Here is a 26294-nt window from a genome sequence, read left to right on the forward strand (position 1 = left end):
TTTCCTAGCTCTTTATTTTCCTGCCTTGCTTTCTAATGGAAATCTATTAATGTTTTGCAACCTGCTCTGGGAACAGCTGCCCAATACAACATCTCCTCCACCGTATTAGCTCTGGAATGTGCTCTATGTTATCATTTATTTTGGCAACAATAACCCCAACGTGGTTGTATTTGCATTTCAGTAGGTCTTTTCTGTTCTTCTGTTCTGCTTGGGGGTTTTTTGACTCTCGATAACTGCTGAATTTCTAGTCACACTGTATTAAAGATAAATTAAGGTACAAGGTCTCAGTTTCATTCCTGAGCTAACAGGCTCAGAAATTGAGTGTTGAACTTCCCATAAAAATCAAAGGGAAATTCTTCACTGAAATTGAACATGTTTTGTCTCACAACTGGGGTGACCCGAAGGCACGCGCTCAACCAGTTACCATGGATTTGTTGGCAGGCTGGGACTTATCCCACCTGATTTTTCTAAATCGCATAGCTTGTAGCTTCACACAGACATATTTGAAAGATTAAAGCGGTTAAACTATGCCGTGAGTTTACCTTGCATGGGAAAACACCCATTGAATCCGCGCCGATGGATTTAAGTGAAACTAAACCCATGCAAGAGCAGGCAAAGCATTGGCCCGCACTTCGCCCCAATCTATATCCATTTTTTTATTATTATTTTGGGGGGGGGGGGGGCGCATCACACGGTTCTACATTATTTCCCCCGGAGGAGGGCAGCGGGACGCAGCAGCCCCACACCGCGTTGCCCCATGCGGGGATGCGTGGGGAGGCCCGTGGCTAGAAGAACCGCCCCCCCGCACGGAGCTGGTTCCCCCCCGCAGGCCGTGGCTAGAAGAACCTCCCGGTGCTGGCCCCCCCATCAGCGACAGGGTGGGGTGGGGGAGGGCGGGGAGGGCGGCTCCCGGGGCGGGGCGGCGGCAGGTGCGCGGCGGCAGCGGGAGGCGGCCATTGGGCTGGCGGCCCGGGGGGCGGCCCGGGGGCGGGACGGCGGGGCAGGGAGCCCCGGGAGAGCCCCGTGGAGAGCCGGATTTAAGGAGTGGCGCCGGGCAGAGGTTCTCCTGGCCGCGACCGTCCCTGCCGCCGCCCGCCGCCGCCATGCCCGTCAAAGGAGGCACCAAGTGCATCAAGTACCTGCTCTTCGGCTTCAACTTCATCTTCTGGGTGAGGGACCCGGCGGACACACCCCAACCCCCCTGCGGCGGGGCTTTGCCCCTTCGCTCGCTGCCTGCCCGGGAGGGACCCCACGGGAAAAGGGAGGGCCCAAGGACAAAGTGCCTGGAGCGGTGTTTGTGTTTTGGGTTTTTTTTTCTTACTTTTTTCCCCCCTCCTCCCCCGGCCCGGGAGGAGAGGGGGGGGTGCCGGGCGCCTCTGCGGGATTTTTCCCCCGCCGTTCCTGGGCGGGGCGGCCCCGGGCGGGCACCTCTTCCCGCTCCTCCCCGCCGGGCCCGGTGCGGCCCTGGCCCCAGCGGCGCCCCCGGTTACCTGTTGCGGCGCTAAATGTGCTGCGCGCCATAGGCTGGGCGGGAGGTGTCTAAATACGATCTATACCCGGCTCGCCACTTCATTTTTATTGATTTTTGGGGTAGGTTAGCGTAAGGCAGGCCGTGTGCCCTGTCTGGTAACGTGGGGGGGGGAGGGATGCTAGGTGTGAAGGCGGCTTTCCTCCACCACCACCCCACCCCCCCCCCCCCCCCCGCCCTCCTTCAGCAGCACACGCAACACTTGCCCAGAAACTCTCTTCGCGGCTTGCACCTCTGGGTAGAGGGCTGTCACCGGGTGAGCTAATTCCTCCCAAGTTAGTGCTTGTGGTCGCCGCCGCCGTGTTCGGGAACTCGTCTTGGTGGGAGCCTCGGATGGAGCTGTGGCTCCTGCCCTCGGGTCTGCTGGGCGGTGCCTGGGAGAGCAAAATCCTGAAACAGGGTGATGTGTAGGAGCAGGCCAGCGCAAGTGGAAATCGCCTCTCCAGCCCAGCTTCTGGCACCTCTGTCTCTTGTTTGCCAGGCAGGGCCAGAAAGCGTGGCTTGACTGCGAGGTTACAGCTGCTCCTCAAGCACTCAGGGCATGGACATCGGAATTTAGCATTGTCTGCCTTACGGAAAAGTACAGGCAGTACAACTGCCTGTGTGCCCAATGTAGAGATGTAAAGTGTGAGGCTAGAAAAAAAAAATGAATTCTCTCTTGGCTGTCTGCTACAGTGGAGAAATGCGTGTGTGACTCCCTTTTCTCCCTCTGATGTGGAGAAATTAAGCCAGAGCTGCAGAAAGAAACTGCTTCTGGAGGCACGGAGGAACTTTACAAGGGTGCAGGAAAGCATGTATTGACACCTGAGACTTGTGAGGAGGGAGGGGTGGGGGGCGTTGAGTCATATTTGGAGGGTAAGAAGAAAACATTGAACTACTCACTGGCTGAAACCTCTGGGTCAGCGAGGTGCTGAACCCCTTGTTGAAACAGGAGGAAAATATTCATGGTGTGCTCTGTGGTATTTTCTTTTTTAAAGCTATAGCACAAGAATGCTTGTTCTAGCAGAGGCATTGCCTCAAAGACATTCTTAATGCGAGCACCGCCATTTTGCTGTCTAGGGCCCAGGGCTGAGAATAGGGAGTGTCAGCTCATTTAGCTCAGGAGGCATCTGTTGCTTGGAGGTTCTGTGGTAATAAAGCTCAGAAGCTTTATGTGCACCTTTAGGTGCCCTGGAAGCATGGATGCAGGCTTGACCTGCTGACAGGGTGGAGGGGAGGAGTGGTGTTGGGGAAGGGGGCTGTACCACCGGTAGGGCTGCTGCTGCCCTGAGGGGCCATGAGGGTGCAGCACTTCCAGTGGCCTTGCCATCCCCTGGCTGTGCTCACTCATACCTGGCTTGGATGTAGGGAGGAGAAGAGCAAGAGTGAGAGAGAAGAGTTAAAGGGAGATGAATGCTTCTTCCTCCTGGGGTGTCCTGACAAGTGGCTGGAAGCCCCAGGAGGCAGCAGATGCGAGCAGCTGGGGTTAGCCAGGGGTGAGTGTGTTTGTAGGCCAGCTGGAGTGGTCCTTCACTCTCGGGGCTCACTGTGGGTGTCCGTGCCCTACCAAAACTGTCAAAGGGGAGCTTCAAGTATGATGTTAGTGAATCTCATGTCCTCTATGGAGGAATAAAGTAGCAATCTCAGGCTATTTTAGGCTGTTAGGCCTCAATGAACAGTGTAAAGAGAAGGTGTCTTGGGGCAGGGAGCACTAGAGGATGGGAACAACCCTAACAAGAAAGAAGGATTTAATGTTTCTTATGGCATTGGAGATGTGAAAAATGCATTAAGTAATGGAAGTAAATTGAGCAAAAACATTGTGCCTGAGTGCAGTTCTGAGCCTAAATTTGAAGGTGCAATCAGTGACTGGCTCTTGGCCCCCAAGAGCAGGAGCAAACCTTTTCTGGCTTCTGAGTGGGTGTGGGGTCCTGTTGCCCAAGTGCTACTTGGGAACGGTGACAATGATGTAGTTTGATTTAGTGCATCTGCTGGAGCAAGAGAAGCTAAAAGGTCCTGTAAAGCTGTGATCAAGTTCACACAGTGCTGCCTTTTCTGAAATAAGTTGTGTCAGAAGGACAGGTGAGGAATTGAAATGGTCTGTGGCAAACCTGCAGTATTTGTAGATGGCGTGTTAGGTGGCATGTATTTGCCTCCATCAGAGACTTGAGTGAGGGCAAGAGGAAGCAGGAAGAGCGAAACAGCTGGGTATAGGAGGCTATTAAAACAAAAAATTGGGAAACTTTTAAGAAGTTGAAGCTGTGTTCAAAGGGAGAAGATAAAGGTTCATAAATGCTGGCAGGTCAAATACAAAAAAAACCCAGAAGTATATATAGTAAGGCTAGCCAAAAGGGAGTTTTTTAGATACAACATGCAAAAAGCAAACCCACTTAATGTATCCCTCTTCAGATACATTGGGACCAGGGAGCTTCCCAGGGAGTCCTTGCAGTCAGTAATGAGTCCAGGTGCCAAAGTGTTTGGAGTGATGTTCTGTGGGACTTTCCCTTACTGGATGTGCATGGGAAAGAACCAGGGGACGTTCTCTGCTCTAACCTGTCTTTGACTCTGAATCCCTCACAGGCTTGAATCAACTTCTGAGTGAAAAGGTGGTGAAACACAACCACCAAATGCTGATTAACAACTTGCCAGGGTCATACAACAGTTAACTTCGTAACTACAAATGTGTTGTGATTAGGTAAAACCTCCTGCTCACTCCCTACCTCAGTGCCAGAGGGCTGGAATGCAGTGAATTTGAGGTGGGTTTTTTATTTTTATGTCATTCTAGGTTATGTAGAGAGTGGCACGTGTGGTGCCTCTGGAATAGGCAGAGGAGAATATTCTTTAAAATTAATAAGTTGGTGTAGACATGGAGATGTGACATTGGGGAAGAGAGAATGGCTACTATAAGGGAAGACAGACTTCATGGAGCTGTTAACTTCGAAGCCTTCAGAAGCCTGAATCTTGGAGAGAGAGAGTGTGCTGGTTAGCATTAGTTCACTTCAATGTCTCCTGGAAATCTCAAGGCTCTTCGGGAAACTAAGCAGTCCTGAGTAAGATCCTGGCAGGGATGAAATCGCTGATGGAGCGGAGGCAGGGCTGAGATGAGGTGGAGCTCTCTTGTGGTGGAGAGAACCAGCAGAGCTGGCATGCTGGAGCAAACTGCGTGGTGGTCAATACATTCCAACCTAATCTGGAAAAGCATGTGAGGTAACACTTTGTTGCTTGAGTAGCATCCATTGCTCATATTCAAAGTGATGAAGATGAGTGCATGCTGACATAGCAGGCTATGTGACAAAGCAGAGCAAGACACTCATGAAAGGCAGGCATCGAATAACATCTGAGAGACAGGAGCAGGAAGCAGCCTGGAGTTATGAACTAGTTGGCTCAGGGGCATCTGCTGCCAGAGAGATGAAATCTTGGGAGAAAAGGGTCTATAGTAGCTTTATGAAAGCATGAGGTGGGTGCTCAGCAGCAGCAGATGAAGAAAACAATCTTCAGAAGTGAAGGACCTGGAGAAGTGGAAAGATGGTGCTACTGCATAAATCTATGGTGTCTTGCAATGCTGTGGGCTGCTCTGGTCTCCCATTTACCTTGAGAGGAACATAGCGGAGCTTGAAAATCTTTGGGAAAAGAGGAGGATGGTTTCTGCTAGCAGGAACTGTTGAGTGAATTGGGATTCTTCAGCCTGGAAGCAGATGAGGGGGTGAAACATGCTAAAGGTCTGTAGGATCACAACTGGCCAGGTAGTAGGTAGGGCTTGACTATATTGAAAGAGTCAGTGAGCAAGAACTGAGGGGCATTAAGTCTGAGAAGAGGAAGTTTCAGAAAAGGTTGTGGCCATATGTACAGTGGTGGTGCTTTCTCCCCAGAAGGTGTTGTAGAGTATGCAGTTCAAGGGGTACCTAATGAATGCCGTGGTTGGCAGCCCTCGGTTAACTTTGCTTTTGCAAAGGTACCATCTGTGTCTTTGCATAACCTGTAAGTGCTCAACATGTTAAGTGGGAGGTCAGTCCTGGAAAATGCCACTGTGTGCCCTGTTCTGATACCCTCTTGAGGAGACCTCTTGCAGGATGCTGTGCTAGATTATGAGAGTAACAGGTCCGATGGCTTTTCAGGCATCTATCTCACTAGCATGATGCCCTCCAAAACTTTAGGGACTCTAGAGCTTTGGTTAAAACATGCTTGTGGCCTGAATGGCAGGCATGAGGATTTGTGGATGGTTGCTAGTAATGCTAGTCATGCCTCAGAAGTCTGGTTTAAGCATTGCACACATCTGTCTAACTTGTAGGGAATGTTTTTTACTGTTGTGTTTAAGTAAATGAGTAGTTAGGTGATCCAGTCCCCTCTCAGAGGAGTGGCTGCATCTTGCCTTCAGTTCAATTATTACTGCAAACGCCAGATTCCTTGCTGCTGTTGTGCTTCTTTAGGTAGGGCTGGTCCAGTACCTAAAGGGGGCCTACAGGAAAGATGGGGAGGGACTCTTTATCAGGGAGTGTAGTGATAGGGCAAGGTGTAATGGTTTCAAACTGAAAGAGGGGAGATTTAGATTGGATATGAGGAAGAAATTCTTTACTGTGAGGGTGGTGAGGCACTGTAACAGGTTGCCCGGGGAGGTTGTGGTTGCCCCATCCCTGGAAGTGTTCAAGGCCAGGCTGGATGGGGCTTTGAGCAGCCTGGTCTAGTGGGAGGTGTCCCTGCCCATGGCAGGGGGGTTGGAACTAGGTGATCTTTAAGGTCTCTTCTAACCCGAACCATTCTATGATTCTACTCCTGCCTAGTTTTGCCTACAGGTCTTCTGTCTCAGGGTTACTGATGCTGGCCCTGGCACCTTTGGCCAGGTCTGTAATGAAAGCTGTACCGGTTCAGGTCTTTGCAAGTTTGGGGTTTGATTTGGGGTTGGTGAGGGAGGTGTTGAGGCTGACACAGAACTCGTATAAAGCTTTTTCTTCCAGGTTGGCTCAAACTTAGCAAGAGGTCAATGGAAACATCACATTATGCGCCTTAACACCTAAGTGGTCTCACTGAGGCTGTTTTTGAATAACCTTGGTGTGAGCATGTGCTTGATTACCTTGAGTTGTGTAATGAGTGACTACCTCTAGCTGAGCTCTTGTAACTTGCAGGGTGTGCTCAGGCTTGTTGGCCCCGCTGACAAAGTCTTTTCCTAGTAAAACTGTTGGCTGCTCTGAAGAGCCTGGTGCAGGTCGGGAAGCACCTGGCAAAGCCCTGCATACGGAGTGTGTTCCTGCATGTTCTCCCACTGCCTTCCTGATGCTGAACTGAAGCAAGGGCTTGCATTGTTGAATGTAAATGTTGAGTTTTTTCCCTCCTGAATTTTGTGGAATACAAAGACGTCTGCTGCTAATATTTATAATTTAATCTATTATCGGCAAAGAAGTGCTGTAGCACACAGTCAGAGTTCATGTTGAGTCTTTGAACAATTATTTCCTTGCTCCTTCACACTACCAGGCAACCCTCTTGCCCATGCTCTCCACTCTTCAGAATGTTTTGTGTTCTATAAACAAATGGATTTGGGAGTGCCTGCTAAAGTAAGATTAGGCCTGCGGGGCTCTTTCTCTGTAACTTAAAGATGCCTGTGACTTTGTTCTGAGCCGTAATCTCATCTGCTCCTGCTGCCAGGAACAGCCAGTAGCAATTGGGTGCTCTGGCTTCTGCAGAGGCTCTTCCCTGCCCAAGCGGAGAAGAGGACTCGAAGGATGGGCAGGGGAATACGTGCGCGTGTGTGTGTTTGTATGTATATATTCGCACACATACAAAAGGAACATAAATGAGTTGATTTTCCTTTCTGTAATCAACTGATACAGTTGCTGACTGCAGCGTATGAATCAAAATGCTGCTTGGCTTCAGCTCAATGTATTTTAACTGTAGGAAGTGCTGTGAAATCGGGAGTGGAGTTGGAGGGTGTTGCCTTGAGAAACCTGATGTGAAGCCACTTGTACTTACAGTTCTAGCAGTCCTAGCTCCCATTTGCGATTTAAATTGCAAATATAGTAGACTGGCTTCTGAATAGGAACTTGTATGAAATGGGCACTAGTCTTGGCGGTGGTTCAGGAATTCTGTAATGCTGCTCCTACTGTACTGGAGCACCATTTTATTGCAATAAATGCTGTGACATTAACTTTGCCCGCAACATTCTTGAAACTAGCTTAAGCAGAAAGAAAACACTTCCTTTCCCATCTACTTTTTTTTTTCCAAAGGAGTTTGGAAATAGCTGCAGTTTCTTACATAACTGCTAGCACTCATTGCACATCTGTTAGGAAAGCATTTTTTCCAGAAGTTTGAAAACCTGTGCTGTTGTGGATAACACTAATCCTGTAATTAAGGGTTTAGAGTGATGTTGCGCCCCATCTGTACTTACTGTTTATGGGGTTTTATTTATAGAGTACCAGCAAGTAACAGGACAGAAACAGAGAGTTCATTACTGCTTGTAATGTTCTCTATTTCTTTGCCTATGTGCTTTGCAACATCATAGATCTGGTTCTGGCTTTGTTAATCCACTGTCTTGCATGGCAAGGAAAAACTTAGTTGTCTGTCTTACGCAGAGGAAAGTGTGAGTCATATTTTTAACTAAAAGTTCTTATCTGTTTGAGGTGAAGGGAATATAGTGGCTTTTTCAGTGTACTCTTGTCATGTCTGGGTAAAACCTACATAAGGAATGGTCATGTAGAGCCTGACATACCTTCTTACTTCAAAGAAAGAAAAAGTTATTGTTAGATGCAATGCTGAGCTGACAACTCAGCAGTATTTATTTTTGACTGACTCTATCATATTTCCACTTTACTTACCCTCTGCTACAGGTAATGCCACAAACTTGATAGTTGACTATAAGCTTGGCCTGAATGTACTAAAATAGCAGAACCCTTAGTTTCCTGTACAAAAGCTTTTTGTACAGGCTTTGATCCATGTATCAGGAGTTCTTGCAGTGGCTCGCTTCTTCCCTATCCCTGCCTCCGTGCTGTAGAAGTGGAGGAAGGGCTGGCAGTAACCTGGTGGATGGTAGGGATGTCCCCCTACCAAAGCTTTACCTGCCAGCTTTAAGGACTTGATAACTGCTTGGACCTCTAACCCCTTGAGAGGTGGTTCTGTCCCTGGAAAAATAACTCTGCAGTAGGTGGGGTGCTTGACTGGGGATTGTCCTTTTTTGAGATGGTTCAAGCTGACAAGGTCAGAGGGGACTGAACAAAATGGTCCATGTGAAACAGTGGTTAAACCTAAAATAAACTTTTCCAGCTTCCTGAAGTACTGCCATGCATTGTTGTATCATGGCATGTGCTAACAGAAATTGCAATTCCTAGTTGGAAAAGCTCGAGCTTCTAATGTGTGTTTACACCAGTATCATTAGATTTAATGATTCCCTGTGCTAACCTTCTGCTAGGAGGCAGTATCTGTGAAACCTCGGGTGTTAAAAGGAAAAAAAAAAAAAAAAAAGAAAAAGAATTCATTGGAGGTTGCTTGATAGCATGCCTCAGCACTGAATGTTCCAAGTTCATGCTGAAGTTAGCCAGGTTTGGTGAGGGGAGGAAGGCAGAGTGTTCTGTATGGATCTGCCTCCAGGATAGACGGGGTGCTTTCTCATCTCAAGTACGTAGCAACTGCCCTCTGCAGTGGTACAGATCCTTTGTCAGTTATCTCTTGTCACAAGGAAGGCTAAAAGAAAGCAGGCTGTGAAAGATAAATACCGGGACACACCCTTAGCAAAACTGCGTGGTTTGCAAGGAGGAGACTGGAGCAGTGGAAAGGGCTGACTTTGGAGAAGGTGCTTGTCAGAGTGTGGGGCTGGATGGGTGGGAGGGGAGAAGTCCTGCACAGGAGGCTTGCTAGAGAAGACGCAGGGCTGGGTGACAAAGGAAGACAGACCAGAAAGGCTTTCCCCCCCTCCCCCGTTGCAACAGCTGTTTGTTGCAACAGAAAGATGCATGCAGAAGCAGAGCCTTTGAGGCAATGGGTGTGTGTTTGCATGTGATGCAAAAAAAAAAAAAAATAATGACAAGAAGCCTTCAAAGGATTAGAGGAAGAGTAACCAGAGATTTTTTTTATCCTTGCTTGGTGTCTGTCCACTGCAGCTATAGGATAGACGTAAGTCAAGCAGAAGTAAAGTAGGAGCTGTAAGATGCTTAGTAGTACAGGGGAAAGAGAAGGAAGCCTAGCTAGCTTGGGCTGAGATGTTGGTAGCACACGTGTGCCAGGACATGCTGGTACTGGAAAATTGCTGCCACAAACTTTTCCAATGCAGTGAGTGAGTAGTGCCTCTTTAACTTTGCATTTTGGTCAGATTGGTAAAAAAAAAAAAAACACCTGTCTTCTGACTTCCCTTTCTTATACTTGTTACTACAGAAACGTATTTCTTACATGTTTCATAAGCACACAAACCTGCTCTTCTCATAGTTCTGTAGGTTTTTTGCACATACGAAGTGACTAGTTTCAGGAAAACAGTTTTGTTCTTTTTTTCTGTTAAATTTCTTTTTTGGCGCTGGTTAGATTTACTTAGAAATACCCTGTATTACTCAACTCCTGTGACAAAACGAGTCTGTTGGTCTCTGCTACATTGGGAGAACATGTAGATTAAAAACCCAGCAACCAGCTCTTCAGGGCATCTGCTTCCACGCAGCCTGGGAGGCTGGGGGGGCTTGCACCCCTGCCCCCGGGAGGGAAAAACACAGCTACCAAAACCATCCCAACACGGCTGCCAAAACCTTCTGGCATTGAATCGGTGGGCGGGGAGGCGGCTGCGTACCAGCCAGATTGGTCTGAGATGCTGCCAGGTCGGTGGGTGCCCGTGGGGCTGCGCTTTGCTCTTCCCCCAGGGCTGGTGATGGTGCCCTGGTCTCTCACTGTCTCGATGAAAACTTGAAGTTTCAAATTAGTTTCTTGCCTCCTGCTTTCAAACTGCCTTTTTTTAGTTCAGTGGTCACTGTGGGTAGGGAGCGTGCAAACTGAGAACACAAGTTTGCTTTTGTTAAACTGAGACAAAAAGTCACTTTTCTTGCAAGGAGGAGCTGCTTTTTTTTTTCCTGGTGCACCATGGAAAGAATTAACACTTCAATTTTAAAAATTTTTTTAGTGCTATGGAGTAGTTCACTGACACCAGGCAGTATCACTATTGTGTGATCACAGAAGTCTCTTGTGTCTCTGTGATAATAACGTTTTTCACAAGGATGACTGCTTTCCCAAGGTGAAAACATGATGCTTATCCCTCCACCCAGCCAGAGCTAAGTCTGTTTTTCGTTTTTTTTTTTTTAAAAGGAGCCAATGTTAACCAACTGGTTTTTCTCAGAGATCATTAACTGAGCCTTCTGCTTTGCTTGAACTTGTAGGGTTATCTAGAAGGCTGTAGGATGGGTCAGAGTTTGTTCACAATTTGAATACTCTGGCCTTTAAGCTCTGCTGGGGGGATCAGCTCTGAGTTTTAGTTTTACAGCCCTCTGCTGTGCCCTGCTCTGTTTGCAGCGCTGCCCTGAGCTCTCTGCTCGAACGCTGGCGCTTGTCAAGCCACAAGCGTAGGTGGGTGCAGACAGCCGGGTGTGCTTAGTCTCAGGGCTTTGTAATTCCCGAGTTCTCGCAAAACAAGAAGAGGCTGTTGGTTTCTTCTCCTAATGCTCCAGATCTGGATGCCTATCAAAGCTGAAGACTGTTTGAGACTTACTTTCCTGGGTCAACAAACAGAGTGGTATTAAATACTGGGTGACTTAACTGTAGGCTAGAAGCAGCGCATGAAGCTGTTTTCCATCGCTAAGCCCTTCTCGTTTTTTGAACCGAGGAACTGAAGTGAGGTGAGACTGCAGAGGCTTGTTGAAGTGACGCTGTGGCAGTGAGCGCAGGTAGAGCAGCAGCCCTTCCCTCTGTCGGTCCCCCGCTTGCACCTCTCCCTCCCCCTGGGCTGCTGCTGTGGCACAATAAATTGAAATAAGAACGCTGCTGTGACATACTGCGTACTACCAAGGTTCTTTGGCATAACTTAAAATTAGTTTGTCAGCGTAGCCCTAACAAGGAAAGCAGTAGGGATGGCGCAGGCTTTGTTCTTGCTGTGTGCTTTGTGAGTAAGGCTGTGCCTACGCACCAGCAAAGTGCCTTTTGCATAGGTCTGGAAACCTCCGTTTGGGTTTGGCTCTTTATGCATTATGTATCACTTCATCTTTTTCCCAGCTGAAACCCTGCAGCTCTTCTTTGAGTCGGGTGCCTGCTATACGAGAAATGCTGGTTTTTTTTCTGGCACGGCTGGCTTCCTGTGTGAAATGACCCTCTGGCTTTTCTTCACTCCTACCCGAGTCCTTTAGCTCTGCAGTTGGGGTGCTTTCTGCTGAGAAGCTACAAGGGGTGTACCTTCCCTTAAACCCTCCCCTAGCTCCATCCTCTTTGTCCTGTGTAAATCTTCAAAGCTTTCCGTATTTTTTTTTTTTAATAGAAGAGCACGCCTAGGAGGTTAGGAGAGACAGCCATGGCCGGCAGAGCTGTGGCAGCCCGCAGTGAGCACAAGTGCTCCTGTAGCAGGGAGAAGGGGCTCTCGGGCTCCCTGTGGGGAGAGCAGTGGGCAGTCGGGCCTGGTGCAGAAGGAGCCCACCCACGGGTGTTGTCTGTGGAAATGCCTTCCATATTCCTCCTGAAAATTAACGTTTTAAAGTAAACACTTTCCAGTTTCTTGGAGGCCGGTCAAGAATGTTGTTCCCTTTTAGAAGGAACTTCTTATCAGAGAGAAGGCTTTGTTTTTCCTCTTCATGCATGCTTAGCCTAACCAAAGCTCCAGATGTTCTAAGGTTATTGCTCACTCTTTAGTTTAAATTTTTCATGTCTGCTGCAATGTGTGGTATTTCTGTCCTCATCTCACTTTTGTAGAGGTCTTTTTGATAGTTAAATTACCTTCAAAGGAGAGAAGGAAGAGCTGAGAAGCACACTTTTTGGTTTCTTTTTCTTTTTTTGTGTGCAAGATGACACCAGTTTTCTTTCTAAAGAAGGGAGGATTCAGTGTGTTCAAAGCAAACTGTTAGCACTTGCCTTACCAGAGTGCAGTTCCCTCCTTCTTGCAACACATCTTGATGCCTTCTGCCAGATGTTTCATCCAGAAGCTAATTTATACACACAACAACTGGCTGGAAACACAGGCACCAATGTTAAGAGGAACCTGGAGGCACACAGGCAGAGATGATAATAAAATAAAACTAAATTTGATTGTACTGTTCCAGGTCAGCACACAGCAACGTTGCTATTTCAGCAGCCTGTATTTTCCTATTCGTGTGGTAATTTATTGGATTGGTTTTATCGTCTTTTGCAAGAAACAACACTCTTTCTAAACTCTATATTGCAGTACGCTGAACTCTTACCAGTCTGTTTAATACGCTAGAACTTTTGTCTGGCCTTACAAGGTGTTTTGTCTTGCAATATGCTTGTCCTTCAGTGTGAAGATCTAAGATCACTAAGCCATACAATGTCACTGCAGTCACCCAGAATAAAAAATTGAGTGGAAGGGGTCAGTGGAAATACTGACACTTGGCACTTTGGTAAACCTTGCGTATTTTCAGTAAGGAACAAGAATGTCATTGTTCTCATGTGGCATTGTAGTTTAATATGTAAACGTATCTGTCGACAAGATGCCTCATGTCAGGAACTCAGTTTGTTCTTATTTTGGTATCCCCGTCCTTTTATGCTGATTCTTTGTCACCACCTCTTTAAAGAACAGAGCTGTATCCTGTGTTTACTTCTGGTGTTGTTACTGATGTAGGGGTGAATGTATTAAATGGTATTATTTAACCAGGCTTGCTTGTTCTTACAGCTTGCAGGGACAGCAGTTCTTGCAATTGGACTATGGCTTCGGTTTGATTCACAGACCAAAAGCATCTTTGAACTGGAATCCAACAACACGACATTTTACACAGGTAAGCGAGGAGATGGCTTGGGGTGATAGATCAGGCTTCTGCGCCCTGATTTCCTGGCTGCTAGAAACCATCTTCCTCAAAGGTTAAAGACAAAAACAGCCCGAGACAGCCTCGATGGGGCAGAGAGCAGCTTCCCCTGGCAGGTTCAGCGGCCCAGCCCCTGCTGTGAGCAGGCAGCAGCAGTGTCACACCATCAGTTTCTTGGCTCTTTATGCATTGCGCTTAATCTTTTTTCCCAGCTTAGACCCTGCGGTTCCTCTTTGGGCACTGTTGGTAAGTGTCTTGTAGTCCCAGGGACTCCTGGTAGACGGGGAGCACACCTCTTCCTGATGTTTCTCACAGTGATTCAGTGAAGTTTCACTCTAAACTAAATGAGTAGTCGCAGATGACATCAATAACTGTTTCATTTTTTTTTCCCCCAACGTGACAAACCTAAGCTACCCAAAACCACAACTCTATTGCCTCATCTCTCATAAAGAGCGTATGTACTGTTGTCTAACTCTTACAGCCCTATGTATGCTCGTTTATACTGGACATTATGGCAAGGATGCACAAATATCTTGGTCTATATTAGCAACTATTACAGGCAACCTAGATCAATGTAGCCTTAGCTAGGCCAGGTGGAAGTTATTCATAAATATTCTCTGGTCTTACAGGATTCTAGTCTGGGCTTCCCACAGGCAAAGCCTGGGACAGCTTGATTTCTAATTAGGGGATAAACACACATGGTTTTGGTTTGCTATTATGATGTCTTAGAGTTCCTAATGAAATCAGATTTTATCCAAACTGTAAGATTTTGATCTCTGCAGTCACTTTTAGGCTTGGACAGAGGGAACACATGCTTCTTTGGTTGTCATCTGTAGGGGCTCAAACCCTTTTTGAAACCAAGTAGCTGAGTTTGAAGACCTCAAACAATTGGGAACAAAGCAAATTCAAATACGTACCTTTCTTAACATACGTGTCTGTCATCTTGGATTTGGATAATCCTTATACATACATGTTTCACATCCCTGCAGCACCTAGATCTGCCATGTCCTGTGTGGCATCGGTCGTTAGCCATCCACAGTGTGGTTAGGTTGGTCTTTCTCTTGCCGAGGAAAGTGGCTCTTCTGCTGAGCTACTTAATCTCTCACAGCATCTGAACTGGTGTTTCAAGGGTCAGTACAGACCATGTAAGGCATATGCTGGTAGGTGCAGCTGAAGTGGACACCTTGTAGTACCAGGGTAGCCTATGCCTACAGGGAGTACTACTAGGAATGATGAATTAGGCTCGTTAGAGACTGTAGCCGAGCATATTGAAATAGTTGTGCAACTTCATGAAAGAGGCCACAGGCATGGGGACAGCTTATCTGTGAGAAATCTTGTATGCCACCCTTGATATGCTGGTGTGGTAGCAAACTGGGTGTATCTTGCTGCTGCCACAAAGATTTCTAGATGCTTTTAACTGGGCCTTGGAAAGGGAACAGAAGTCTAAACTTAGCCATTGAGCTGAATATTTAACAAGTCTTATTTTGGGTAGTCTAAAACAACTCTTTCACCTCCTAAAACATAAAAGTTTTATGTTTTGATACTTAAGTTACTGGCTGAACGCAGCAAAACAGAGAAGCAAACCTACTTGAAATCTCTGTAGGTTAGTTTTAAAAAGTTTAATAGGAATTACTGGGTTGACATGCTTTTCTGGGAGTAGTTACTGACTGCAGTTTCCAATAGGAAGTTGAAAGAATGTGTTAATTGGCACCTAGTAACAAAGCAGGTTACCTCAAAAGCTTTCTATGCTACTGAAAATAAACTACTGAACTAAGAGGTTCTGATGGACTCTCTTTCAAAATGCAAAAAGTTTAAGCTAGGGTGAAAAAAGTGGTGCAGGAATTTCCTGCTGATAAGAAATGTCAGACTTAATCACTTACATATGCTTAATCAAGTAGATGTTTATTTGGGCAGCTAATCCAATTCATTAATTAAATTAATTAAAATCCTAAGGTTTGCATCTAGGAAATAGCATTTGTGAATGCTTATGTATGGCTTTCTTTAAGTAGTATTGATTGAGTCTCTGAAGGCCAGAACTCTATTTTTGTCTCTCTTGATAAAAATGTCATACTAATGCTACATGCTTTATGCTGTTTCGTCTCATGTTTCACCACCTCAATAACACTTTCCTGCCATCCTTTGGGAGTAGTTTTCCTCACTACCTCTTGCTGCTCTCCCCAGCTAGCAGCTGTAATGCTTAAGCTGGCAGTTTGCAAGTTTAAAAGAGGAGGTTTGGGCATAATGGTGCCTTTTAGCCCAGAAACGTGCTGCCCTCTATGCTCCAACACACTACCTGAATTCTGGGCAGAACGGTCTACAGGCTCAGCCACTTGGTATGGTTTGAAGGTTTGCAAAAGCAGAAAAGGCTGAGTTTCTTGTAGTTAGAGAGGCTCTCAATTTAGGCAGCTGAAGCGTAGACTTGTACCACCATGACTGATGGAATAATTTGGTGTTTCCTGATGGAAAAACATTTAAAGCCTTATGACAGATTGTTATGATGTCTTTTAAATACCCATTCTGTTAGAGCTAGCATGCTTCAAGGACTCTCAGGTTGTGATAAATCACTAGTTCCACTTGTCTCTAACTGCAGCACACTCTTCATCTGAAGTTAAGTTGATAACTCTGGCTCTGAGCCAGTTTTAAAGTGTGTCTTACAGTTTGACTTAGATGGCTTTATCTTACCCGTTTTCTAAAACTTGTGGAACTGCAGTAGTGGTACACATTAATTGTTGTAAGTTGAAGTTTTTATTTATCAATGCACTTCCCCACAAGTTTTGAGATGTGTTTAATTTGAAAATTAAGCACAACCCTCCCTCTCTTTTTTTTTTTTTTGCTTGGAACACCTCACTAAAGAAACTTAAATTTTGGCAAAAGCTACAAGTGCTATTTGTGGAGCCACTAATTTCATACCTTGCTGCTGAGGTCTCAACTAGCCTGTATTACATGTGTCTGTTCTCCTCCCTAGGAGTTTACATCCTTATTGGAGCTGGTGCACTTATGATGCTGGTTGGTTTCTTGGGATGCTGTGGTGCGTTGCAGGAATCTCAATGTATGCTTGGCCTGGTAAGTGTTCAGAGTAGTGTTTAAATTTTTAGCAGCAAGATGAGAAAGGAAGGGAAACATTACTGTGAAGTTAAAGGGCAGCAGATGCTGATCGTTTTGGCTCCACAATGTTTAAACTCAGGGTCACCTACATAGTGCTAAAATGTTAAATACAGTTTCTATTTCTGGCCCTAAATTCAAATGTCTGTGTTGTATTTAAATACAGGATGACTTCAGGAGTTAGTGACACAGTCAGACATTGACATATCAAGGCTGGGAGTATGTGTGTACACAGAACTAAAATGTTGATAGAAGTAATGCTATCTACTAAACAGTTTGTCCTGAACTCTGAAGGCTGTGCAATCTTTAATCTTTGAGACCAGAACTGTGGTATTTGATCCTTGAAACAACAAGCCTCTACTGTTCATAATAGCAGGATGAGCTCTTCTAGTTGACAACTGCTCGACAAGCCAATTATTGGAGAGCAACCTCATTGTTTTCAGACTGGAGGGGCCAGTGGAGCTTACTGGTTTCATGCACATCTGTACACTTGTGGAACTACTCATCCAAATAACCAGAAGACTTAGTTAATAAAAGACTAGAGCGGGTGAAAGAACAAGTCCCCTTCTGTGTCATGAAAGAAGTTAATTTCATATGTTTCTTGCAAAATGGTGCCTCAGGCCCTTTGTTGTACTTCTGAACATATCTCATTAAAGTGCCTTTAAATGGTAGTAGTGTTCTGGACCTGGTAGTCGATTAAACACAGATGACGCTTATTTTTATTTTATGGGATACATAACAAAGAAATGGCCATTAGGTCTCTGGGAGTTGGTGGCAAGCTAGGTATTAAGTAATGACTCCTAAAGCAATAGGGGTGACAAAACAGAGAAAAGAACTAGTGTCAACTGTTGTGATCTGGGTGACCTGGGCAACTTCAAAGTCTGAGTGAACAGATGATTGGTTTTAATTAACACTGATCAAAAAGGAGGACTTCTGCTTGGAAGACACTGCCAGGCTTTCTGACGCTCCTGGGAGGAAGTGCTGACCTAGTGCGGTGTGTCCTCTTTCCTAGTCTTACCAGTGTTTCAGACCTCCAACTGGAAACTAGTGAAGTGACAGTTCTCACAAGGCTGAATGCTGGGGACCGGACAAACTTGCGATGTATAGCGTGATGCTGTTTTGTGGTGCTGTGGTCTTAATTAATGATGTGGTCTGTCTTTTTCTAGTTCTTCCTCTTCCTTTTCGTGATTTTTGCCCTTGAAATTGCTGCTGCGATCTGGGGATTTGCAAATAAAGAAAAGGTATGCTGCTCTTAAAAGTTGGCAGGGTGGTGGGATGCTGGAACAGGTTGCCCGGAGAAGCTGTGGATGCCCCATCATTGGAAGTGTTCAAATCCAGGTTGGACAGGGCTTTGAGCAATCTGATGCTGTGAAAGATGTCCCTGCCCATGGCAGGGGGGTTGGACTAGGTGATTTTTTTTTTAAAGGTCCCTTCCAACCCAGACCATTCTATGAGTGTGCCCTCAGAAGGTTATCAGTCTGCTGAAAACTACACTAGTACTCATCAAACCTTGATTACCCAGGGAATTTGGGGCAGAGGAAGAACATGCATTCTAGGGGGGAAAAAAAAAATACAAGAAATGAAACTCTAATATTTAGCAACAAGACCGTAGCAGAGAAGTCAGAATTCGAGATGCTGTGGCATGCTAGAAATGCCCTCCAGGCAGTACCTGTCTGACCTGTGTGGCAAAGTGGGCCATCAGTGGAGCTTTACCATTTCTAGATATGAGATAGGTCAGCTATGGGCTGAATGTTTCTCCTCTAAAATGTGACTGATCTGGGCTGTCTCTTCCCAAGTAGTCAAGATTCTGTCTTGTTTCAAAATAAGGTGCTTGGTGGTCAGGGTTGCTTCTCTGCTTATGTTACACAACGGGGGAATATAGCAACTTTTGGGGTACAGAAACGAATAGGGAATACTTTTGTGTAACCAATGGGCAAAGACTCAGTTCTCTCACTCCACCTAGAATATGAAGTGTTCGGAAGGGAAACTCCAAATCTTATCTGTTCAGGTGTGGCTTTTAAGGTGAGTGTACCATTTAGGCTCACCTGTTCTGGATAAGAAATGCTGTCCACCCTCTGTTTCTACTTGTCAAAAAGATGGGTATTGCAGGCTGCAGAACTTTTAATGACTGACTTGAATCAAAAAAAGTTTTCCATAATTAATATTAAGGTAAGACAGTAATACACCACAACTCTTTGCAATCTTGTAGGTTATTGAAGAGTTAAAGGACTTCTACGTGGAAACCTATGAAAAGAGATCTCAAGCAGCTGCCAGAGAAACCCTGAAAGCATTTCAGTTAGCTGTAAGTACATGGTTATACTTAAACTAGACAGTAATGGGGCTTGTTCACACTGTTCTCCATGTCATCCAATCCCCTGTACAGCTCTAGTACCTTACTAACTAGAAGAAACCAAGGGAGTATTAGTAACAAATTGCAGAGAAGATACTTTTGTATAGTATTAGTGAATTGAGTATGCTTTGTTTTTTGTCCCTTTGAACCTCTGAAACGTGTAGAACTAGTTCTTGTTTTCCTAAAACTCAGAAGCAAGCTGGGAAATTCTAGATCTGTGGAATTGATCTAGAGGCACCATAGTATGCATACCTGCATGTCTATGAGGAGCTTACCTTTGTGTCTGTAAGGAGTACAGGCTGTCACCAAAATTAATGCGTGTATACCTAATGAGATCTAGCTCTTCCTTTCAGAATCTTGGCCTTTAATGTAATAAAGGCTTTTTAAAATTAGGTTTATAGCAATCACATTGGGAGGACTTCTAAGCAAATTTGCATAAGGACTGTAATAAAACATAATGTAATCTATTTCTTTTTTACCAAATACAGTGCAAAAATAAGGATTCTTTAACCTGGTTCTCCTTTCTTGTTTTCTTTTGTAGCTAGACTGCTGTGGTCTTAAAGGAGCTCTTGAGCAGCAGTTCATGGACACCTGTCCGAAGAAGACCATGGTGGAATCATTTTCTGTACCGGTAAAGCATGACTTAATTCACCATCAGCTCTGCCCCATGAGTAGAATGAGAAACATGTTTCTGAATAAACCCTTTCAGTCCATGGGAAATTCCCACATCACACTTAGCAACCTATCTCTATGACTATAATCAGCCCAGTTGTGGAAAATCAACATACTGTCACTGTGGAAAGAACAAGCAGGGTCAGCAGGAAATGTGAACTTGTGCAGGAAATGTGTAGTCTGCATGTCAGTAAACTCGCTGGCGTGATGGACAGCATAAGGCCAAAACTTCACCTAAAAACAAAAAAAAAAGAGCTCCGTTCTCCTGGCTGCTCCTAACACCAAAGCACGGGGGTAGAGGGGAGTGTAATGCATTGTTTAGGTGACTGTGTTGCTGCGAAGCCAATTCTCTGAATCAGGTTCCCATGTTGAAATATTGCTGCAAAGGTGCCTGTACGCCACAGATACAGGAGAGGCATCTTGTGTGGTTCTTAATCATGCCTTTTCCTGTTACTCTTACAACAGTCCTGTGCTCTTGCTTTATGCTCCAAGAGAGCCTGTGTAAGTCTTCCGTAGAAAATAAGGTTCTTACAATGCAGGAATTGAATTAGTGACTTGATTTTATTCACATTACTTGTCCTCACCCTTTCACTACAGATGGCTTTTTCTTTCAAATATCTGACCACATGAGACATTTCAGTCTGTATTTAGACTGCCTTTAGTCTGCCCATACAGTATGCAATGAGTTAGACTATATGGGAGTACTTGAGGCAGCATGCAGGTTTTATTGTTTGCTTTTGTTTTAAGTGCTTCAGCTGTTGACTTAATCCTGTGATGTGTTTATGGCCTAGTCCCAACTGTAGGGGGGAAAAAATGCCAGTAGGTAGATTGCAAAATTAAAGGGACGTAATGGTGTGGCTGATCTGCGTGCCTCTGTGTAAGAAGCAGTACTGTATCGATACTCTGATTTAACTGATTAATTCTTGCCACTATGTCCCTGTAATTCTCAATTTGGTCTTTCCTTTGGATTGGTCAAAGAACAATTAAAGAAAAGTCGTTTTCAGCAGCTCACTGTGGTATCCTGCTGGAATAAGTAGGGCAGGAGTTGGGATGAGACCAGCCACCAGGCTTTTAAAGACTTTTACCTGTGTAAAAGTTCCTTTTTCTTGGATACGATGTGTCTTTGGGGAAAGGACTGTACTTAGATTTTTCTTTAGTTGCAATGGTAATTCATTATCCTGGGAGCTTCAGACTGGGACCTCCATGAATCTACTCGTAGCCTAGCATGTATGCATGCAGCTCAAGAAATCCTGAGGTGTCTGCAAAATTACAACAGGAGATATCAAGAGTGGCTTCAAATTTATTTGGAGAAGGGCTGAGTAGTACAGCAACCTAAATGCTGACAGCTCTTACTAACAAGCCAAGTCTGGTACAACTGCTGTTGGTCCTGATCTACCTGATCAGCTGCAGGTGTTGAGAAGGGAATCCTGCTGTAGCCAAGCCATGGTTAAGAGGTTTAAATACTTGAAGAGTAGATTTAAACTCCTCCACCAACTTTTGTGTTGGAACATCTCTGGCCCGCTTTAAAGCTGTGAAAATAAAGACCAGTTCAAAGCAGCTTTCAAAAGATGAGCCATCATCTCTAGTGGAAGCAGAAGTGGTCCAAGCAGAAACAAACCTTTCATATGTATGAACTGCTAATGAACAGTTTTTCTTTTCAGTCGTGCCCTGCTGCCATTGATAATGTCTTCAATTCGAAATTGAACGTGATTGGAGCAGTTGGCCTTGGCATTGCTGTAATAATGGTGAGTTTCTAGATTATTTGGAGGGTAACTGTATGGCCAAAGGCTATTTCTGGCAGAAGTCTGCTGAATGCTGCCTGGCATTCCCATTCCACTGCTGACAAGTACCGGCAGGATGAGGGTGTGCGCTGCGAGGGCCCCCAGGCAGCGCAGAGGGTGGGGTGTCTTGGACCTCCCTGCTTCTGCTTTGGATTAGGATCTGCCTCCTTGTAGTTTTAGCTGTGGTGAAGTTGTACTGGTAGTGTATGTCTATATAGGGCAAATATGTATTTGTCGTGTTGCCAGCCCACTTCTTGATCCCAGTATCTCTCAGGCATCCTTGTTTTTTGTTTCCTTTATAACAATTAAAGACTGCCAGAGAACTGAAATAACAGTGCTGCTAGTAAGAAAATTTGCACTTATTTGCTTGACTTCTGGAGGAAAGGCAAACAGTTTGATTTGCATCCACGGATGCAAATATACCGTAATGATCAAAGATTTCTTAGGAGATACATAGCAGTGGTTTATAGCTGATATATTTGGAAGTTATTGAGGGTGAAGGGATTTGAGAATGGACTGGAATTTGGGGGGGGGGGCTGTCTCTGCAGGATAGAGTTAATATGGCCTCTGGGTCAGGAAGAGCAGCTACACTTGTCCCTATGTTGACAGAAGAATGTGCTTTGCTCCCCTGATTTCTAATGTTTGCTTTCTTTACAGATTTTCGGCATGATATTCAGTATGGTCCTCTGCTGTGCTATCCGCAAAAACAGAGAAATGGTCTAAGAGCTAAAAACCCAAGACTGCTGCACTATAAAAAAAATCTTTGTCATTAACTTTAGCGTTCTGAAAGCATTTCTAAAAAGTTATATATTTGTTACCTTTTTAATGCTTTATTTGGTACTGATATAGGTTTGCTTTTTATGTTATGGGTTAAAATGAGAAAGGTATATCTGACTCAAGACAAATATTGTACATAAAATATCTGACTTTCTTGAAACTTATGTAATTTGGATGTAATTTATGTTGGAGACAATTTGATACTTAATAAAGAATAAGACATATTGTATGTTTGTGGAGGAGAAGAGACTTTACTATGCTTATTAATCATTGTTTGATGTATAGCAGTGAGTTGAACTTGCGTAACATCTAAGTGTTAAATTACTAGGGCTTTAGTATAAAGCAGGAAATAACTTCTATGCCAATGCCATATTTGAAGGGAATTCCAAGGAATGGAAAAGACTGTTAGAGCATGTTAGGGAAGACATCATCGTTCCTTGTTTCCTTGGGGTGTGTGAACAAATGCAGCTCTTAATTATATCCTTAAAATATTACTGCTGTAACACTTTTACTGTCATCTTCGTACAGGATGGCAAAGGATGACTGTCACACTGGTGATGTGCAGGCGGGGGTACTTTGATGCAAACAGGCTGGGCTCTACCCTGGAGCCAGCTGGGCTTTCTTGTATCTGCCTGTCTGCTGATGTAACTCTGTCCCCTGGCATCTGACATGGCCTTTGTCCCTTGACAAGGCGGATTCGCATAGTGTGTGCTCAGGATTTTTCTCAGTGGCTGGCTTTGTGTCTCCAAAGCCAGGGAAGTACACTCAAGGGCTTAAGGCACGTGTGGCAAATCTCAGGTTTTCAAGTGGGGGGAGGGAAAAAAGTTGCGTTAGAAGTTACTGTACAGCTCTGCAGTCACTGCTTGCAGCAGCAGCTAGAGCGGTGGCTATCCTGTTTCAGCTTAAAAAAAGGATATGGGAGGGAGCAGAGGTATTGGTGTGGGACCCATAGCCTAAGGAATAGACAACTTGTCCTGTACTTCTGCTCTAAATAGTTTTATAAGTTTGTGATTTTTTTTTCTCTAAAACATCTGCTGGTGAGGGCTGCCTGTGGACTTGGATCCTCACCACAAGTTGATGCGCTGTAACTGTACCTGGGGTTCCCTTACTGTAGTATCTCAGCTGTGTTCCCAGGAGCTTCTGGTGTTTCTCCTGTAGGTATTACAAATGCCTTAGTAGTCCTTGCTTGTTCCCACCCTTCTCTTGTAAGGAGGCTGGTATTTATTATGAGAATTGTTGAAGGTCAGGCTCTGGCCGTAGCTCTGGACTAACGCACAAATGTATTGCCCACCTTTGTCTTACAGTCATTTGTCAAAGGGGTTATGCAAACCATATGGCTCTCCTCTGTAATGTGTTGCGCTATTCTGTGTTAATGGGGCCTTCTTAAAAAAAAAAAGTCTGATTTCAAAAAAAAGTCAAATGGTAATCATGCTTTTGTGTGACTTGAGAGACTGGAATGACTCCAGAAAGGAGTTGATCTAATTTTCCACCTTGGATATAGGAGAGAGCCTGGAGGGAAAACTCTAATCTCATCTCGTATGGGAATTTGAGACCTACCATGTCCCTGAGCTCTTGCAGAACTGAGAAGCAGCATTTTTGTCAGCTGTGCAATTCTTGGCATGAGACTGAAACCGGCACCTGAAAGAGCTGGGGTGAACTGCTGTCAGCTGTAATAGAAGTTTACTGCTGACTTCAGCTGCCCTTGGTTTTATTGCTCTGTGTTGAGGCATGTGTTCGGGTCACCGACATCCAACACGGCTGTAGCCCAACGCTGGCAGCGTTTGCCAATGTCCAAGAAAATGCGTTGGGCTGTAACCAGGGTGATGAGAACTGAGCTGTAGGCTCAGCATGTGAGATGGGTTTGGGGGACAGCTATGGAGGAAGCTCCTCTCAAACTGGCGTCCAGGTCAATTGCACAGCCAGAAGACTTAAGTTTATACCTTCTGCTGTTGCTGCCTTCTACAGAAGCTGGGTGAGAGCTTCCTGTCAGTTAGTCTTTACCTTGCAACACTGCTGCCTTAACCACAGCGTTTACTGCAATGCTTCATGCCTCTGATGCCTGCCCCCTTCCCCCCCTGTATTTTTTTTTTTAAGTCCTACAGCCTGATCTTTAGCCCTTCTTTTTGAACATCCTGTGTGTGTAGGTTGGTGTTTTCTGAGTAACCAACAGATGGGTAAGTCTTCTTTTCTCAAAGAAGAGCGAGCTACTGTTTATTACTTAAATATTACCTTCCTTTCAGCAGGAACATGAATTACAGATGCAAAACCTGGTTGCAGTCGTCCTGAGATCTGCAAGCTAGTCTGGAATGAATACTTCTTAGTAATGAATACTGATGAGATGAACGATGAGAAGTTTTACTTTCCAAGTAGCAGTTGTGACCAAATTCCCTGAAGAACTTGGTCCTGAGCAATGACAGCCTTAAAAAAAAATCTGCGTTTGTAGCACTGACTGCCCAAGCAGGGAGCGAGTTCCCATCTCCAAGTAAGGTCAGGATTGTCTTGAGGAAGCTGGAGCAGAAAGTGATTTGAAGTAATATGTAGAGTCTCAGGTGAACAAAAGGGATAGTAGATTTTCTGCAAAGCAGGAAAGGGGGAATTACAATCCTGCAGGAGAAACACTGCTTGGGACAATGTTGGAGTAAGATTATTTCTTTTATTTTTTTCTTCCATGAGTATGCTGTGGCAGAAGTGACTAACACTGGTGTAATGCTTGTGAAGGGAGGGAGGGCGAAGTGAGTCAGGATAAGACAAGGATCCCTGTTAGGAAGAGGTCTGACCCACCTCAGGAAGAGGCGGGGTCAGGAGAAGACTGATGCTTGGAAAAAATTAGGGAGTAGGAAAAAAAAAAAAAATCATCCTAGAGGTGGGTTGTAATGCCTCTTGGAAGGAGTAGATAGGGCAAAGGAAAACATACAAGAGTAAAATAGAATCATAGGGTTGGAAGGGACCTCTGGAGATCACCTAGTACAGCCCCCCTGCCAGAGCAGGGTCACCCAGAGCAGGTTACACAGGAACGCGTCCAGGCGGGTTTTGAATGTCTCCAGAGACGGAGACTCCACCACCTCTCTGGGCAGCCTGTGCCAGTGCTCTGCCACCCTCAAAGTAAAGAAGTTCCTCCTCATGTTTAGGTGGAATTTCCTATGCTCAAGTTTGTGCCCGTTACCTCTTGTCCTGTCCCCGGGCACCACTGAGAAGAGCCTGGCCCCATCCTCCTGACACCCACCCTTTAAGTATTTATAAACATTGATAAGGTCCCCCCTCAGCCATCTTTTTTTCCAGACTGAAGAGACCCAAATCCCTCAGCCTTTCTTCATCAGAGAGGTGTTCCAGTCCCCTAATCATCTTGGTAGCCCTTTACTGCACCCTCTCCAGCAGTTCCCTGTCCCTCTTGAACCCGGGAGCCCGGAACCGTCTTTTCTACGCCATCCTAGCTTCCCCATTGGTAAACAGAAAGGTGTAACTATGTTAAGACCTTAAAGCCTGACTGGAATGTGAGAAACGACTCCAGAAAGGAAAAGAGCTTAAGCAGCTTTACTTCCAGACACAAGGAGATTTCTTTGCTACTGCTAATCCTTTGCACTAAACTTGCTTAACATAAATGTTTTGTGGCCAAATGTGACGCTATATATTTTATGTCTATGGGAATTGCTCGTGGATAGCAAAGAGCTGGTGGGATCAGAGCAGCCCTGGTCTAGGTGCTTGCTTGGACTGGGACAGTAGAAGAGATGATAACTGGTAATGGGAGTAAGTCCTGTGTCTAACTAACTAACGTTAACACCCTGCCTGTAATGCTGTAAAATGGATGACATTATTCAAAGTTTGCACGAGCCGTTGAAACGCACGCGGCAAAGTGTCACGGCGTGGGATGCGGCTGGGTTTTGGCTTGTGTAGATGGGGAAGCAGTGGTGGGCTCTGCGCCGTATTGCTCCCAGACTGCTGTCAGCTCTGCCCCTCGTCTGCTGCTGTGAGGAAAACAAGGGAAGATAAAGCCAAACTGCTAAAGGATATGGCTATTTATATATTGTAAGCTAGCCAAGGACAGTGGGGGGGATAGAGTGCATTCAGAATATGGGAATTTGCACCAGGAAATGGTATATCTGCCATTGCAAGATTAAGAAAATAAATGTTTGACTAAGGGGCGAGGACTCTACAAAGTCCTGGGGAAGGCTGGATTTGGTGATCTACAAGGTAATTAT

General features: G+C 45.3%; 1 protein-coding gene across 1 annotated transcript; it reads left to right on the top strand.

Moving 5' to 3' along the window:
- The first annotated feature begins 977 nt into the window (after window positions 1-977).
- On the top strand, window positions 978-22327 carry CD9 (CD9 molecule). The gene is made up of 8 exons (XM_074589564.1): window positions 978-1169; window positions 13287-13389; window positions 16382-16479; window positions 17685-17759; window positions 18728-18820; window positions 19410-19499; window positions 21202-21285; window positions 21979-22327. Exons 1-8 carry the CDS (start codon window positions 1104-1106, stop codon window positions 22042-22044), a joined length of 675 nt encoding a protein of 224 aa, XP_074445665.1. The 5' UTR covers window positions 978-1103; the 3' UTR covers window positions 22045-22327.
- The last annotated feature ends 3967 nt before the right edge of the window (window positions 22328-26294 follow it).

The sequence above is a fragment of the Larus michahellis genome, chromosome 1 (assembly GCF_964199755.1).
Source record: "Larus michahellis chromosome 1, bLarMic1.1, whole genome shotgun sequence".
NCBI lineage: Eukaryota > Metazoa > Chordata > Aves > Charadriiformes > Laridae > Larus > Larus michahellis.

Excerpts from the sequence above, each read along its gene's own strand:
- CD9 (XM_074589564.1), top strand. The coding sequence starts at position 1,104 with ATGCCCGTCAAAGGAGGCACCAAGTGCATCAAGTACCTGCTCTTCGGC. Across the intron at positions 16,480-17,684 it reads CTCAATGTATGCTTGGCCTG|TTCTTCCTCTTCCTTTTCGT; the intron begins GTAAGTGTTCAG and ends GTCTTTTTCTAG. Across the intron at positions 19,500-21,201 it reads TGGAATCATTTTCTGTACCG|TCGTGCCCTGCTGCCATTGA; the intron begins GTAAAGCATGAC and ends TTTTCTTTTCAG.